The following is a 16,269-nucleotide window of genomic DNA, read 5'->3' on the forward strand; positions in this document are numbered from 1 at the left end:
ATTGTCGCCAAGATGGGCTGTGCCAGGCGGGCCTGCTCAGAACTTACAAATTTACAAAATTAAGAGCCCACCACTCAAAATGATCTTAGCCACAACACTGATAATCATCCCAAATATTATAAACCTATCCCAATTAATGTTGGGCCTATTTAAACTTCAACTGGGACAGACCAACTCATGTTTTTGGCCTAACCCTGGTGTTAATTCTTTTGATTAAAAAAAAAAAAAGTTGTTCAGTTTTGACTATTTCATTCAAGTGATTTACAAATTGGTTTATTCATCATTTTGAAATACATTTACTATGACAAAAGTACACAAATCTACAAGTTAAAGCTTCTTAAATCTGTAGTGCCACAAGTAATTATAAAGCAATGACTTGTTTACAGGGTGCAATGATAGGGAAATAGATATTTTATTTGACTTATAAAGATTAAACTACTTGTTTGTTCATACTGTTTCTCTAGAGCGTATGGTTTCAATTGTTACTATGATTACCGTACTTCTTAGATTCGTTTTGGTAAGGTTAAAAGTGATTTTAGTTCTTCAAAATATAATTAATTTCACAAAAAAATTGCATAATATTACTACCTTTCAATAGGATGTTACTGTCTCTTTCGTCATAATAAACAATAATTTTACACAAAGGCCTATTTTTTACTAATATATATATTTCAAGTTGGTCTTTGGATGTAAATATTATACTTAATCTAAGCCTAACTCTCTGTGAAATCATTGAACCCCTTAAACTACAAATTAAAAGGGATGTAATTATTTGCAAAATAAACATTGTACCAATCAATTTTTCACAAACCTGGGATTGCATTTGTCAAAAATATGAGTGATTTGATCAAGCTAAATAAGTCTGATGTTTCACATGAAGGAGAGCACAAGGTTCCTTGCAAAAAAATGTCCGCTATCGTCAAAGGTCGGTCCATGTTCTTGCTACAAAATTGTACATTATTTGAGAAAATTTCACAAGGAATGTAAGTACATGTAAAAAGTTGCTGTCCTTTCACACGAATCTCATTTTGTAGTATTTCACAAGCTATGAGAAGCTCCACAGGGATTGTTCTGTTTTCCCCTCGTGTGAACAGGGCTTTGAAGGCAGTGGACACTATTGGTAATTACTCAAAATAATTATGAGCATAAAACCTTACTTGGTATCAAGTAATAGACAGAGGTTGGTAGTATAAAACATTGTGAGAAACGGCTCCCTCTAAAGTGGAGTAGTTTTCGAGAAGGAAGTCATTTTCAATGAATTTGATTTTGAGACTCAAGTTTAGAATTTGAGGTCTCGAAATCAACCATTTAAAAGTACACAACTCCGTGTGACAAGGATGTTTTTTCTTTCATTATCTCGCAACTTCGACGACCGTATGATCTCAAATTTTCATAGGTTTGTTATTTTATGCATATGATGAGATGCACCAAGTGAGAAGACTGGTCTTTGACAATTACCAATAGTGTCCACTGCCTTTCAAGCAATCAAAAGAAAACCGTTTATTCATAGTCGAAGGTCAATCCTGTTCCAGCGAGTTTGTCTCTTATAAGGGCATCCATGACTTCATTCTGTGCCACAGTAAAGTGAGCCTTCCAGTCTCCTACTTTGCCTGGATGTATAAATGAGAAGGATCATGGAACGTTAAATACTACACAAGCCTCTTGATTGGAAGCAGTTTTTAACAAAAAGGTAGTGGTGCCAATTAATTTAGCCTTCGAGAATGACTCTGCTAGGGTCGAAATGTCAGGCCTTTGACTCTTGTTTTTCATTATATGTACCATTTTGGTTGGTTATCAGTTTGCAACAGCTAATTCTATTTTCCCAATTACAGTATACATTGTCAAACCTTTGGCTAGAAACGTACGGCAGCTTTTAATAGTATAACACATTTTTAGAAACATTTCACTTCGAAGTAATGTGGTTATGTTTAAAGATACAAGTTGCATTTGAGAAGTGTTACTGCAGTAATGTTTCTCATATCATTGTGTATTCCATTTTTCAGGGATTATTGCTCCTGCTTTGACATATTATTCGCTCAGGATTTTCGGCGACATCTCAAAAACGTGATCACCTTTTGAATTTGTTTTCCTTCACATGTTAGTGTTAGGGTATACATCTATACATTTATACATCATTAAAACAATCCAGCGCTTCCAAAAATTACATTACCTTTTCTCATGAATGACATTGAGTCCGGTAAGTTCAGCTTGGCAAACAAGGAATCCAGTTGGGTCATAGGGTTTGTCTTCATGTTGGCAAATGTACAGTGGTCCGTTATTGCATCCAGGGTCTCGTTAGAGAAATCTTTACCAAGAAACTTGCTGATCTTCTCCACAATGCCTCGCAAATCCTGGTAGAATAAAAATAATTTACAATAAATGTTTCAACTTTCAAAGAGCATACCTAACATACTCTAATGCATGATGCGAAATAGCACAAGGGTGAAATTATAAGCAATAATTTGTTTTCTCAAGGAAGGCCAAGGATGATACTTTGTAGTAATATAAAAGGTTTTTCAGACCCCCAAATTGGCCTAGAATGGCAAAAAAAAAGCGGTGCTGTGCTTCTGTTTTTTTCCAAAAAAGACTCGTCAATAATGTTCATTCATCTTAGATACTAACCCTCTTCATGTCTTCAAATTTAAGCAAAAGGATGTTCTCATCATGTCGCTTCTTCCAAAAGTACAAGAAATGATCCCACCAGGGTCCGAAGCCAACTGAAGGATGAAGATGACATTCCATGCAAATTTAAATCAAACAAAAATAATACGAAATCGTTATTCAATTCAATTCAAGTCTACATTATTTCACTGGCGTCTGATCAGCTGGCCTCGGCTGGCCTGTGTCAAATAAGACCCCTGGTTTTGTATTCAATTCAATTCAATTACATTTAACATTTATTTGATATTACTCTTCTCAAGGTATAATGTATGAACAATATTAAATGGATAAGCAAAATAATGAGCACAGAGGATGGAGGGAAAATAGTTAGTCCATGTAAACCAAAATAAATAGAGTATGAGGCTGTCAGAATGAGCCAAGGCTTGTAGAAGAAAGTGACAGACAGACTAACTACAAACAAGAAGACAAGACAAACAGGCAGTCCGTCGTGATTGGACAGATCTAGCATCATTAGCTGTACAATAAAATGAGTAGACAGTGAAGAGAGATAAAGTAGGTCTGGTTTGTGGGCGAATAAAACCTGATGATTTGAAAATCGTGAAAGAGTGTATGCGTAGCCAGATTGGGGGATGGGGTGTCATTTACTTTGGTAATCAAAATTAATGTACATGCTTAAACTATTTTCGTTTTGCTCATTTCTTAAAACTACAGCACCTCGGCAAGTAATATTTGAATGGGAAGCTTTCCGTTATCTTCAAACCTCAAAGGTTAATGTACATCGGCGGACGTTTGTGTTTTGTGTGGTAGACAAAACAACGTACCTTGGTCATTGAGCACTTCCTCAAAGAATTCAGCAAATGTTTGATTTAGAATTGCAGGCAAAGGGAGGACCATCTTCATGAAGTAGAAGTAGGACACTATCAGATCCTTGGGGTTGCGCATAACGTAGATGATCTTGGGCTTCTTCTCCCAGATCTGAGGAGGCAGGAGTTGACCAGGGAAGTGGCACTTGAGGACGCGGGGAGATGGGATTTCCTCAGCAACTCTGTGCGTTTCAGGAACCTTTTGTTTTGAAAAATGTATTCAATACAACATTGAATCAACTCAAATATTTAATTCAAAAAATCTAGAGTTTAACAAATTAGTAAACAGAATTATTACTATAACGCGGTTCCTCAAAGATATTATCGGTTCTAACTTTGTCTAAAATAACAAATAAACTTAAGGAAAGGATAGGAAGAAACTTTAAATAAATAGTAAAGCTTGCGGGTACAACCATGTGTAAAACTCTTTTGTGGGAGTGTTGGCGCTGAAAAGAGCCGGTGTGGTCTCGACGTTTCGAACAGTATACTCTGCTCGTCTTAAAGAAAAGGATGGACACAATAAGGAATGAATCTCACGTTTTTCAGTTTTCTTATTGGAGGTGGGAGACTCAAGTCCATGTGTAGAACTCTGAAAGCAGTGTGTCTCTTCCGCAATGCTTCCAAGTCACCATCGTGCATCACGGCAGAGGCTATCTCTTGAGTCCATGTGGTCCCTATTATATCAATTTCAGAAAATAGAAATAGCTGTCGCAAACTGCTTACCAATCAAAAGGACCTGGGCCAAATTTCATAGAGATGCTTCAGCAGAAAACACTGCTTAAACAATCTCTGCTTAATAATGACCAGTCACAAGATACTGTGTTTTGGCTGGTAACCTTATTCTGGTAATGCATAATTTTGTTTTGCTTAGCTCATTTTTGTGCTTAAGCAGCTCTGTGTAATTGGGCCCTGGTGTAAATGTAAAACATAGATAATGGCCTGAGGTTACGACCCTATAGCAGAGTCTTTCTCAAAGGCCAAAATTACCATAGTGAAGACTGCTAGGGTCGAATCGGGGTCATTTAGCCTTTGAGGAATACTCTGCTAGGTTCGAAACGTCGGGCTACTTCTTTTTGGGGGGCAATTCAACTTGGATACACATTTATTTCCATACTTCTATAATAATAAAAAATACATAAATAACGACAAGTATACGTAACTAGGGAGTAATTTAAGGTAAAATTGAGTAGTAGTAATCAGGATAAATGTAATAGAGATGGGGTTGTTTTGATAAGCAGAAGCTGGTACAAAAAGTAGAGTCATAGTCTGTAACAAATGATGTAATTTGGGCTGTTAAACTGATTCTGCTAAGCAATACGACTCTGTTCTAAGCGAGTTGTTGTGCTTATACATGCTTTATGGCCCTTTTCGAATCCACAGCAGAAGCCGTGGTTTCGAAAAGGGCCTATGAAATAATTGGGTCTTGCTTTAAAGTACTGACCTGCTTTTGGGTACGTCACGATCCATACGTCATCATCTCGCACCTCGTAGGTCTTAAAGTCTTCGGCGATATTTTTCGAGCCCGGCGGCAAAACTATACCCTCGAAACGACCGGCTATTATAGCATCTGACGTAACCTCCTTCATCGAAGGGCCAAACATTGCAAAGAGTTCCGTATCTAATAGATGTTAAATTTGCATCGGGGATAATGAATATTCATTTTGGATTTACCCACTATAGACACCGACGTGTGTTAGCACTGTATACATAGTACTTTCCCGAGTTCTGTGAATAACATCACAGGCATATTACTCGGGTTCGAACCCACGACCTTTAGAAATCTAGAGCAGTGTCATACCAGTTCCGTATCTAGAGTCAAAATTATTACGTTCACAATCGTAAAATTACGCAGGTTATTTTGGAGCACCCCGGTCTTTTTAATTTCCCTATGGAGTCCTTTTATTTTTCTGATTAAGTTTTTTTGTTTTGTCCTTGGTCTTAAGTAGGCCTAAGATACCTATGAGCACCAAGCCAAACTTTGAATTCGATGCCTACGTTTTTCGTGACGTCACTGAGACGCGGTTTATGTTTATGGGTGCGTTCGTTTAGCTTCCCTGGGTCGACCCCGATCGTGTTTTTTTTTTCCAGGACGAACGTGGGCACACAATTACCCCACGTTCGTCCTCGAACCTGGAAAAAACCCCAGACACGTCACCACGTGAGCCTTCCCGTGGTGACGTCAGTGCATCTCGGGTCAGCCCCAAGTGACCCTATCCACAAGTGGGGCTCTAGGGGCTGGCCCGAGGTGCACTGACGTCACCACGGGAAGGCTCACGTGGTGACGTGTCTGGGGTTTTTTCCAGGTTGGAGGACGAACGCTGGGTGATTGTGTGCCCATACGTTCGTCCTGGAAAAAAAATAAAATACGCCACATCGGGGTAATCGAACGCACCCTATATTTCGTGTATTTTTGAAGGTCAAGTCACACGATGCAATTTACAGGTAGCCAGTTCCACGCAATCTCAATAAAGAATGTTTAGGCATTCACATTTGAATGTCTGGACCTATTTCTCAGGAAAAGTTAATAGGCATAAGAGTTCATTTTATGCCGGTCACTGTTTTAAAATATTAAAGTGATACTTACATTCTTCGAAAGTGACATACTTTTCCATGGTGGCAACTCCTCAACTTTGGAACTTATAAATAAAGGCGACGTCTGTTGAGAAAGAAAGACAATGCATTTGTAACAAAGTGACAGGCAATACAACAAATAAATGTAGGATCAGAAACTTCCCGAAAAGTTCCTGTGATTTATTCTTACATACTGCCAGTGGAAATCAACCCTCTCAATACTATCTACACTATCTCAAATTGGTATCGAGTATACTTGTACAAAGCTATCACAAAAAAGGCTGAGAAATGTTGTTGCCCCAAAGGCATTGGACACTACTGGTGATTTCTCAAAAGCATAACAAACTTACTTGGTAACGAGCAATGGAGAGCTGTTGATAATATGAAACAGTGTGAAAAACGGATCATTCTGAAATAGAAAAGAGGTAATTTCTCACAAAAAAATAAAAGACTTCAGCCGAACTCTTATTAAAATGCTTCTTGAAAACACACAAAGTTATTCTCTTTCAAATGCGATGACCAATGGAGTCCAAATTATTTTCACAGATTCGCTTATCGATGCACATTGGATACACCAAGTGAGAATACTGGTCTTTGACACTTACCAAAATGTCAGTCCAGTGCCATTGTAAGAATGGGTTTAGGCATACATCAAGTTAATAAGAAAACCAAGGGAACTTGAAATGATGCTCTCGTCGGGCCGTAATTTATTTTAACATACGCCAACTAAAAAGTGCCAATCCAAAATAAATGTAGCTTTGTTCTGCACATAAAGGACCTAAATTCCTCCGTTACGCAACTTTCATCATGGGCCCTTGTTCATTCCTTGCTACACTTGAGTGACCATGACCCCATTTCAGGCTCATGCTGGATTGCTGTACAATGTTCTTGGTTCTTATATAGGTTCCGTAACCTAACCTTTCTGATATGATGTCGAACAAAGACGCACGTCCTTCTGAAACAGCTTTTGGTGTTTAAAACGTTAAAACCAGCGATTTTACGCAATTTCTACTCCGAAATAAGAATCAACTTCCATAAAAAGAACTAAAATATATACTGGAGGCCAACGAGCTGAGAAGCTGGGCATCATCAAACCTACCGAATTATGTTGGAAAATCGAAATTGCGTTCTAAACCTCCATGCTTGGAGAAGGCAAAGCTGGCCTTGCAGCGGTCTTGATAAGCAAAGCTGATCAAGTTTCTGCTGTTGAAGCGCTCATAGAAACCGACGAGTTATTGGCCAATCGGAAAAGGAAGATCAGAGTTGCCGCTGGAAGCAAGTTGGTGGATTGCAGTCGACCAGTGCTAGCTGCAACTACAAGCTTGAGAACAAGGGCAAAGCGCAGCTATCGGCACCGGCAGAAGAGCGTTAAGATAGCCGAACATGAGGCTGTGAAGAAACTTAGGTCCCGAAAACGGACGAGACGTGCCTCCAATGGCTCAGACACTTCGTCTCGTGTTGAGCGTCGTCTTTGTCGATGTACAGGTAGGCCTACCCATCATTTTATTCTACTTTATTATTTCAGCTTGCACATACCTACACCCCATGCTGTCAGAATGATATTTAATTAATAAATTCTATGTTCCAGAATATTTGTTTTACTTTGTGTCATTTAGCGTTTTTGGTGAAGTAAACTATACTGTTTTTCATGATAATATGAGAGTCGAGTCGTACCGCGTATAGTCTAAGGGTTAAACCATTTTCCGTTCCAGCTTTGATTTGTTTGTTGAGAACAAAACCAGATGAGTTTTTATCTGAAATAAACAAATATTAGGAAATGTATAATAGAGGACAAATTTGGGTACGAGCGACATTAAAGGCACCTGACACCTTTTGCTAACCATTATTCGGAGTAACAACAGCGCCTTTAAAGGCATTGTACCGTCGAAAAGAATTATTCGCATAAACGTTACCTGGTAACGATTAATGGAGAGCTGTTGATAGTACACAACACTGTGAGAAACAGCTCCCTCTGAAGTAACGTCGGGTTTTCGAGAAAGAAGCAATTTCTCACTAAAACATTTAAATTTGATTTTGAAACCTTAAAATTTGATTTTGAGGTCTCGAAATCAAGCATCTGAACGGCACACAACTTGTGCAACAAGTGCGTTTTTTCTTCCATTGTTCTCTCGCAACTTCGACAACAGGTTTGTTATGTTTTGCATAACGTTGAAAAAAAAACTGTGAGAAGACTGGCCTTTGACAAAGTTACCAATAAGATCGGACAAAGACATAAGAAAACTTTATTGATCTCCATAAGAAGAAATTGCGTTGCTCACAAAAATGCATTAGTGTACAGTGCCTTTAATACAGACAATGCATTAAACATATTATTCCCAATTAGCCCTAACATAACTCTCTCTGTGCTGTTCATGGATGTATAATATGCAAGTAAAAGGCCACTCGAGCTACATCCCGACATGGTGCACTTGAATCACAAATTCAACATGACTTATGGCACCTATGATCAGAACGACCGACCCAGCGAAGCGCGCGACCCGGAACACCACTTGAACACTCATAATGTACTGTACTTTGAGGCCACCTTTGCAAACAAACCACCATGGACACGAAAACCTCCAAGTTCGGGGTATATTATGAGCCCACAACATTGCCTTTTCTGTTAGTGGATGACTGTTTTACTGAACTTAAGTACCTGAACTTACCTTAATTCCAACCAGAGTTCCAACTGGTGCACAATGGTGGTCAATATTTCTTGGTCTAAATTTGGTTATACTTTATGTTGTGTGATGCTGTACGATGCACGACTCCATTGACAAACAGTGGAGGTCAATCGCCGACCTTGGGTGATTGATTCTAGGGCTATTATTCGTGTTCATACAGAGGAAACTACAACTTTAAGCAGTGGCTCAAGTAAACGACAGTCTACCCGCAGGTTTCTCGATATAATAAGTTTCCTTTGTTTTAGTTTTTTTTTCCAGTCAGGATACGGCGATTTCCACCGTTAATCCAAAACTCCCATTACGAAAAAATCAAATATTAGACAGAATGGTTTTCCTGCACGGTGGATGACGATGACATCATCGACTAATATGGCAGCATGCTGTTTTTCGTTGGTATGGTACCCCGACCACAAAGGCAGCGTTAGTCAATAACAAAGCCCGTCTATACCATGGGATAAATGAGCTGATTGTTTTTGTACATAACGACAGATATGCTTTTCGTTTCAATTTACTGATACATTATTTTAGTTGAGACTTTTCAGAATAGGCTGAAAATGACCGCATTTCAGAAGCCCTTTTGACTAATTAATATTAGAGGTCACGCACGAAAAAACGATGCATATTCTGCAGATAAATCACAAAGGAGATTAGTGACCTGCGGGTAGACTGACAAACGTCGTATTCACAATGTGTTAAAGGCACTGGACACGTTTGGAAATTGTATAAGACCAGTATTCTCTCTTGGTGTATCCCAACAATACGCATAAAAAAACAATCTGCGAAAATTTGGGCTTAATATGTCACCGTATTTGCATTGAGAAAAAACACCCATACTTTGTGTGCTTTCTAGCATGTACAAGGTTTCAGCTGAGGTCTTTTATTATTTGAGTTAAAGGTTATCTCTTTCTAAAAACTACGTAACTATCTACATCTCTCCATTGCTCGTTACCAAGTAAGTTTTTTTGCTAACAATTATTTTAAGTAACTACCAATAGTGTACCTGAACATAAAAGATATATTTACCAGAGGGCACAGTTACATTTTATAGTGTTGCTTTTGACCATTATATTCCTCATCAAAATTAAAAACAAAACATGTTAAGACAGAACACCTATACCCACTTTTCTAAAGGTGCAAACTTTGGGGGTGATGTTAGACTTTTCCCAATCTCTACATAGTTTAAAGTTGGCCTACAAAATAATAATAATAATAAAAGTAAAGTGCCTTGATGCAGAAAAACATCTGTAAGCGCATTATGAACAATAAATATAGGCATACAATCAGTGAAAGATACAATTACAAATAAGCAGACGACCAATAAGTTATTAATATTATTATTATTTATTCTTGAGGAATCTTACAATGCTGAATTATGAAATATAATACATGTAATGGGAAACTCTTCCGAACCGTGGTGATGCTTTTTACTTAAAGGTATGCTGGGATCGACCGTAATCGATCCTTTCAGTATCGATTATGTCGGTATTCTTTCAGTATAGATTCTTTCAGTATCGATTCTTTCGGTATCGATTCGTTTGGTATCGATTCTTTTTGAACCGATTATTTCGGTATCGATTTTATTAGTATCGATTCTTTCAGTATCGATTATTTCGGTATCGATTCTTTCGTTATCGATTCTTTCAGTATCGATTCTTTCAGTATCGATTCTTTCAGTATCGATTCTTTCAGTATCGATTCTTTCAGTATCGATTCCTGCAGGATCGATTCTTTGTTATCAATTATTTAGGTATCGATTCTTTTAGTATCGATTCTCTCAGTATCGATGATTCCGGTATCGATTATTAATATGTCGAATTTTTAAGTATCGATTTTTGTATGATCTATTGTTCCAGTATCGATTATTTCGGTATCGTGCAATACACTTCATGCGCACTTGCGAAAGTGATAAACCCACACAAAATGTGGACACAAAACAACGTTCGTGATATTATCGAGAATTGAACGAACTTTATACAGGGTTTTAACTTCAGCTCCCTTTTAAACCATGAAAGTATATCAAGCATATCTTGTTTTTTTTTTTTTTTAAGTTAAAACGTTCTACAATGTGTTGATCATATTATGCCAACTTTATAAATTTTAAAACAAAAAACAGAATACCCCTCCCTAAATTGTTTTTCGTTATAATACGGCCCCATTATGGACTCACTACCCAGGGATGCTGAAAAATCATGAGAAACAATAACATTGATGTACCTTTAAAGTTGTTTCTTTGTTTAATATTTTCATTGCATTATCTGAAGTTCTGTTCACCGATTGATTAACATGAAATGTCATCGTTGTCTTTTGGTCCTAATTTAGATGTTTTGTACCATTTTTGTTATGCTACGTATCAATTTTACCTGATATTTTAAAAGCCGGAAAAGATCCGTAATAGTTTTAAAGATATTTCTCGTAAAAATATTTCTCTGTCACTTAAATGTCATCGAACGACAGTCCAGCTCCTTTAAGCTTCCCTCTGCACACATCATCCAGAGCTTTACTTTGAGCTTTAGATAGGCTTGTCTTCCAGCCACCAACGATACCTATAATAGATGTTAAATTTGCATCGGGGATAAAGAATATTAATTTTGGTTTTTACCCATACACCGATGTGTGTTAGCACTGTATACTCAGTACTTTCCCGAGTCCTGTGAAAAAATATCACAGGCGAGTAACATGCCTGTGATATTTTTTCACAGGACTCGGGAAAGTACTGAGTATACAGTGCTAACACACATCGGTGTATGGGTAAAAACCAAAATTAATACAACGATACCTACATGAAGGCAGAATAGGATCATTACTCAACTAGAAATGCCTAGTCATTTGATCTTTTGGTTATTAGTTATAAGGCAGGGTCTGCAAAATACATGCATAAAACACCAGTCTTCCCTCAGGGCTGACCAGGTATCTTGCTAAAACAAAAAACCTCAATTCGGAAATCGTTAAAATGGTAAAGGGCATTGGTTTATGTTGAAAAGGTGAAAATACTGTGGCGATGAAATAGTTCCTGAAATTCACAAAAATGGATTTTTGTAGAGATTTCACATGGATTTTCAAGAAACATGTATCATGCATTTTACTGCTGTTTTCACTTCTGTATTTATTTTTAGAATTGATCTTCAAATCTCTTGAGGAGATCAAGGTAGAACAGACGGCCATTTGCCGCACTATAAAAAAGATGACGGAGGAAAGATCTGAACCTTCTCCGGACAACAGCTTAAGTTTAGGGAATATGCTCCCCCTAAAAACGCAAGAGGACATCAACCAGTTTGAATTGAAGCTGCAAGATGATGCTTTCCAGAGCAGAGTGGTGAGTTTTAATGGGATGTCAGTGGACACTTTGTAATTACTCAAAATAAATATTTGAATAAAACCTTACTTGATAACTAGTAAAGGGGAGCTGTTGATAGGATAAAACATTGCGAGAAACGGCTCCCTCTGAAGTAGCATAGTTTACGGGAAAGAAGTAATTTTCCACGAGTTTGATTTCGAGACCTCAGAATAGGATTTTGAAGTTTGGAAATCAAGCATCTGAAAGCACTTCGTGTTACAAGGGCGTTTTTCAATCAATATTATCTTAGGTTTGTTATTTTTAACATAAAACATTATGTTTATGTACACCAAGTGAGAAGACTGGTCTTTGACAATCACCAATAGTGACGAGTGTCTTTAAAGGCACTGAACACGTTTGGTAAAAATAACAGTCTTTTCACCTGGTGTATCATAAGCATAAAATAACAAACCTGTGAAAATTTGAGGTCAATTGGTCATCGAAGTTGCGATAAAAATAATGATGAGAAAAAACCTTGTAGGACGAATTTGTGTGCTTTCAGGTAGGAATAAAATAGTTATGGCTACCCTATAGTAGAAGTATTTTATTATTTAAGTGAGAAATTACCTCTTTCTCAAAATCTATATGCTACTTCAGAGGGAGCCGTTTCCCACAATGTTTCATACTATCAACAGTTCTTCAATGCTCGTTTCCAAGTCTGTTTTTAAGTTAATTTGTTTTAATTAATCACCAAACGTGTACCTTCCTTTTAGGTATAACTGATAGGATTTGCTGAGTGCTGTTACTGATGATGTACATACATGTACGTTTTGATATGACAGAATCTTTGTAAAGCGACCATTATGAATTCGAGATAAAGAAATAGTCAAGGTTTAAAAGAATTAACAATGATTCATTTTATCACTTAGACCCTATCTCACTGAGAGAAGTTGGCGAATAACACAGGAAAGACAATCAGCAATTTGGTTGACATGTACCATTAAATAGCGAGAAAATAATGCATTGATTCTACAAGAGCAGAGACTGTTTTGGAATTGAATTTGACAAAGATCTGCCTCATTATTATAACTGATCAATATCAGCGATTCCCATATTCTCTTAAAATAGTCAAGTCAAGAAATAATGTGAGATCGGATTTTTCATTCAGTACTGATATACCACGGCTGTAGTGTAAATCTATCTCAATCACGTTTGCTCTTTGATTACATTCTTTGCAGATTTCTCATCTTGGGGCATTTACTGGACGATCAGTGACCGAGAGCATCAGGAAAATGCTAGGGGAGACATTGGCCCACTGCTTATCACTGAGGTACAACCTCAGTGGTAAGGGAAAGAGTGGGAAAAGTAGCTTTAAGCTACTCGTCCTTTACAAAACAATATTTGGTAAGGATATTCCGGTCATGGGTGGTACATGATTGTTGGTTTAAGAAGGAAAAAAACCCAGGAAAATGAACAATGAAACACAAAAGGATTCCCGATTGTTTTTTTTTTTTCTCTTGGTTTGTTGTTATTTTCTATGTTGGGTGCTGGTTGAAAATGTGAAGTCAATGGGCCGAATTTGTAAAAAGTAGCAATTGCAATGGCTCAAGTTGCTTACATCTTCATAACAAGCAAAAGCTCTGGTTTTACGAAAAAACAAAAGCTTGTTTCTTGCAAGCAAATGCCACCTTTGTTAGCATTTTCCTAAATACTACGTGTACATAACAACAACCATTTTCCCCCTGGTGGTAGCAATATTGTTGGTTTGTCACCCTGAAGTGCCTTCTATTTCCTTGCTACTCGGTAGTTGAGATTTGTCTTAGGATGTTTTTTGGATGATGTTGACCGAAGGTGCACTCTCTTGTTGATCACAATTGACAACATTTTGATCACACCTCCATGCAGCCTATTTACACAACTGCTTCTATTAAGCTCCACATTTACACATGCTTCATCACACATAGCGCGTTATGGATATAGCTTGAGAAAAAGCAATTAGTCAAGGCAAAATGTTATGGGTACATTTTTAATCAACTGATTTTGCTTCAGCTTCTGCTGATTAACGTTGGCTTTTGGTCAGTGCCTGTGCTTATATCAGCTAGTTGCTAGTTTTTGTTTATGAATTCGGTCCATTGAATAACATTGTGTACTGTATCTAGGAATTTTGTTAGTGACATGTGAAAAATACCAAGAAAACTAAACGTTTAAATTGCACCCATGGAACTTTCCAGGTGCTGCTTAAAAAATAAAAATAATATTGAAATGTAACAAACTTTCACAAAGATGTTTTTGTCTCACTTTCTCAACTGCTTGACCCTTGTTTCAATTTTTCGCTTACAGATGCTATCCGAAAGAAACATGAGCACGTCACTGACCGGGAGTACCGGTCAGTGCTCGTGAACTGGTTTGATGGAGCACGTGATCGCATGGGGGCGGAAGAAGCGGACACTGGAAAGCCCGGGCGATGACAACGACGCGACCAACGTTTCTTCGGATTAGGCTATTTTAAACATGGTTGCACATATTTTAAGGTACTGGACACTATTGGTAATTACCAGAATTCACTTCAGTCGTTGGACAGCGAACTTTTGAATGTTTTAAATAAACCAAATGTAACTTTGGCTATTACTTTAGGTCTATTAGCAAACAAAACCTGCTTTACGGTGTGTTATACTATCAACAGCACCCAATTGCTCGTTACCAAGTAAGTTTTAATGCTAACAGTTATTTTAGTAGCTACCAATAGTTAGTGCCCAGTGCCCACATTCATAACGCTGCTTGGAACCATATATTCCAAATCAAAGAGTGCCAAGCAAAACAACTTTTTGGATACATGATCGGAAAATTAGAGAATTTTTGCTATTGGGCTGATAGCTAACAAAATCTGCTGAAACAGAACACTGTACCCCCTTTTAAAAGTGCACACTTTTGGGGTGATGTTAGACTTTTCCCTGCATAGTTTAGAGTTGACCTACAAAGGGTATAATAATAATAACACAATAAAATTATAATAATAATAATAATACATCTTGTTCTTGAAAGCTGAAACGTCCTACAAAGTGTATTATGAAAATTTTACAAATTTTAAAACAATGAACAGAATACCCCCTCCTCCCAATTGGTCTTTCTTAATTATAATACGACCCCAGTATGGACTCGCTACCTGGGATGCTGAAGAAATCATGAGAAACATCAATACTTATGTACCTTTAAAGTTGTTCCTTTATTTAATATTTTCATTGCAATATCTGAAGTTCTGTTCACCGATTGATTAACATGAAGTGTCATCGTTGTCTTTTGGTCCTAATTTAGACGTTTTGTACCATTTTTGTTATGCTACGTATCAAATTTTATCTGATGTTTTAAAAACCCGAAAAGATCCTTTTAAATGTCATCGAACGAAAGTCCAGTTCCTTTAAGCTTCTCTCTGCACACATCATCCAGTGCAAAGCTTTACTTTGAGCTTTAGATAGGCTTGTCTTCCAGCCACCAACGATACCTACATGAAGGCAGAAAAGGATCATTACTCAACTTGAAATGATTGGGGGGGGGGGTTCTGCGAGAAACCAAAACTTGATGTTCCAAAACCGAAACTTGATGTTCCAAAATAGTGGAAAATGGTTTAATTTTCTCCCCTCTATTTTCTTGTGACTCAAATTAATGATCGATCAAGCCTAAATGTTCACCGTTTTTAATTTGTATATGTTGGGCGCGATCGGTCAATCTGCGCGATCAACCGATCGCGCTGCGCTATTGAACGATCAAATTAAGATCAATTGGTCGCGCAGCAATCGGTCGATCGCGCAACAATCGGTCGCTCGCGCAACAATCGGTCGATCGCGCAATGACATCTTTGCGCGATTGATCGATTGCGCTACGAGTATTTTTCCCGTTATCAGCGGATCGCGCAGGAAAGGCTTTGCGCGATCTACCGATCGTGCAGGAATGGGTTTGCGCGATCGACCGATAGTGCAGGAAAAGTTTGCGCGATCAACCGATCGTGCAGGAAAAGTTTTGCGCGATCTACCGATCGTGCAGGAATGGGTTTGCGCGATCGACCGATCGTGCAGGAATGGTTTCGCGCGTTCGACCGATCGTGCAGGTAAACTATTTCTTAGGGCGATTTCTCAAAGCAATAAAATTCATAGCAGGACAAATTTTCAGTATCACCATAGTGATTTATATAGTGACGTCACACTACGTTTGATTTGCAGTTACAATCAATGTTACATCTTTGTGAATTCGGCCCCTGAAC

General features: G+C 37.9%; 1 protein-coding gene across 4 annotated transcripts; it reads right to left on the reverse strand.

The window, feature by feature from the left end:
• Window positions 1–81: 81 nt before the first annotated feature.
• LOC139943941 (sulfotransferase 1C2-like) lies at window positions 82–9,089 on the reverse strand. 4 transcript variants are annotated; one of them, XM_071940842.1, is made up of 9 exons: window positions 8,723–9,089; window positions 6,407–6,465; window positions 6,070–6,141; window positions 4,927–5,103; window positions 4,023–4,159; window positions 3,444–3,684; window positions 2,623–2,717; window positions 2,171–2,351; window positions 82–1,610 (listed from the first exon to the last, which is right to left on the reverse strand). In XM_071940842.1, exons 3-9 carry the CDS (start codon window positions 6,095–6,097, stop codon window positions 1,501–1,503), a joined length of 969 nt encoding a protein of 322 aa, XP_071796943.1. In that variant the 5' UTR covers window positions 6,098–6,141; window positions 6,407–6,465; window positions 8,723–9,089; the 3' UTR covers window positions 82–1,500. The 4 variants fall into 4 exon arrangements, with proteins under 4 accessions (XP_071796943.1, XP_071796946.1, XP_071796944.1 ...); XM_071940845.1 differs by lacking the exon at window positions 8,723–9,089 and adding an exon at window positions 6,662–6,960; XM_071940843.1 differs by lacking the exon at window positions 6,407–6,465.
• Window positions 9,090–16,269: the final 7,180 nt, after the last annotated feature.

This window comes from Asterias amurensis, chromosome 11, assembly GCF_032118995.1.
Source record: "Asterias amurensis chromosome 11, ASM3211899v1".
Lineage (NCBI taxonomy): Eukaryota > Metazoa > Echinodermata > Asteroidea > Forcipulatida > Asteriidae > Asterias > Asterias amurensis.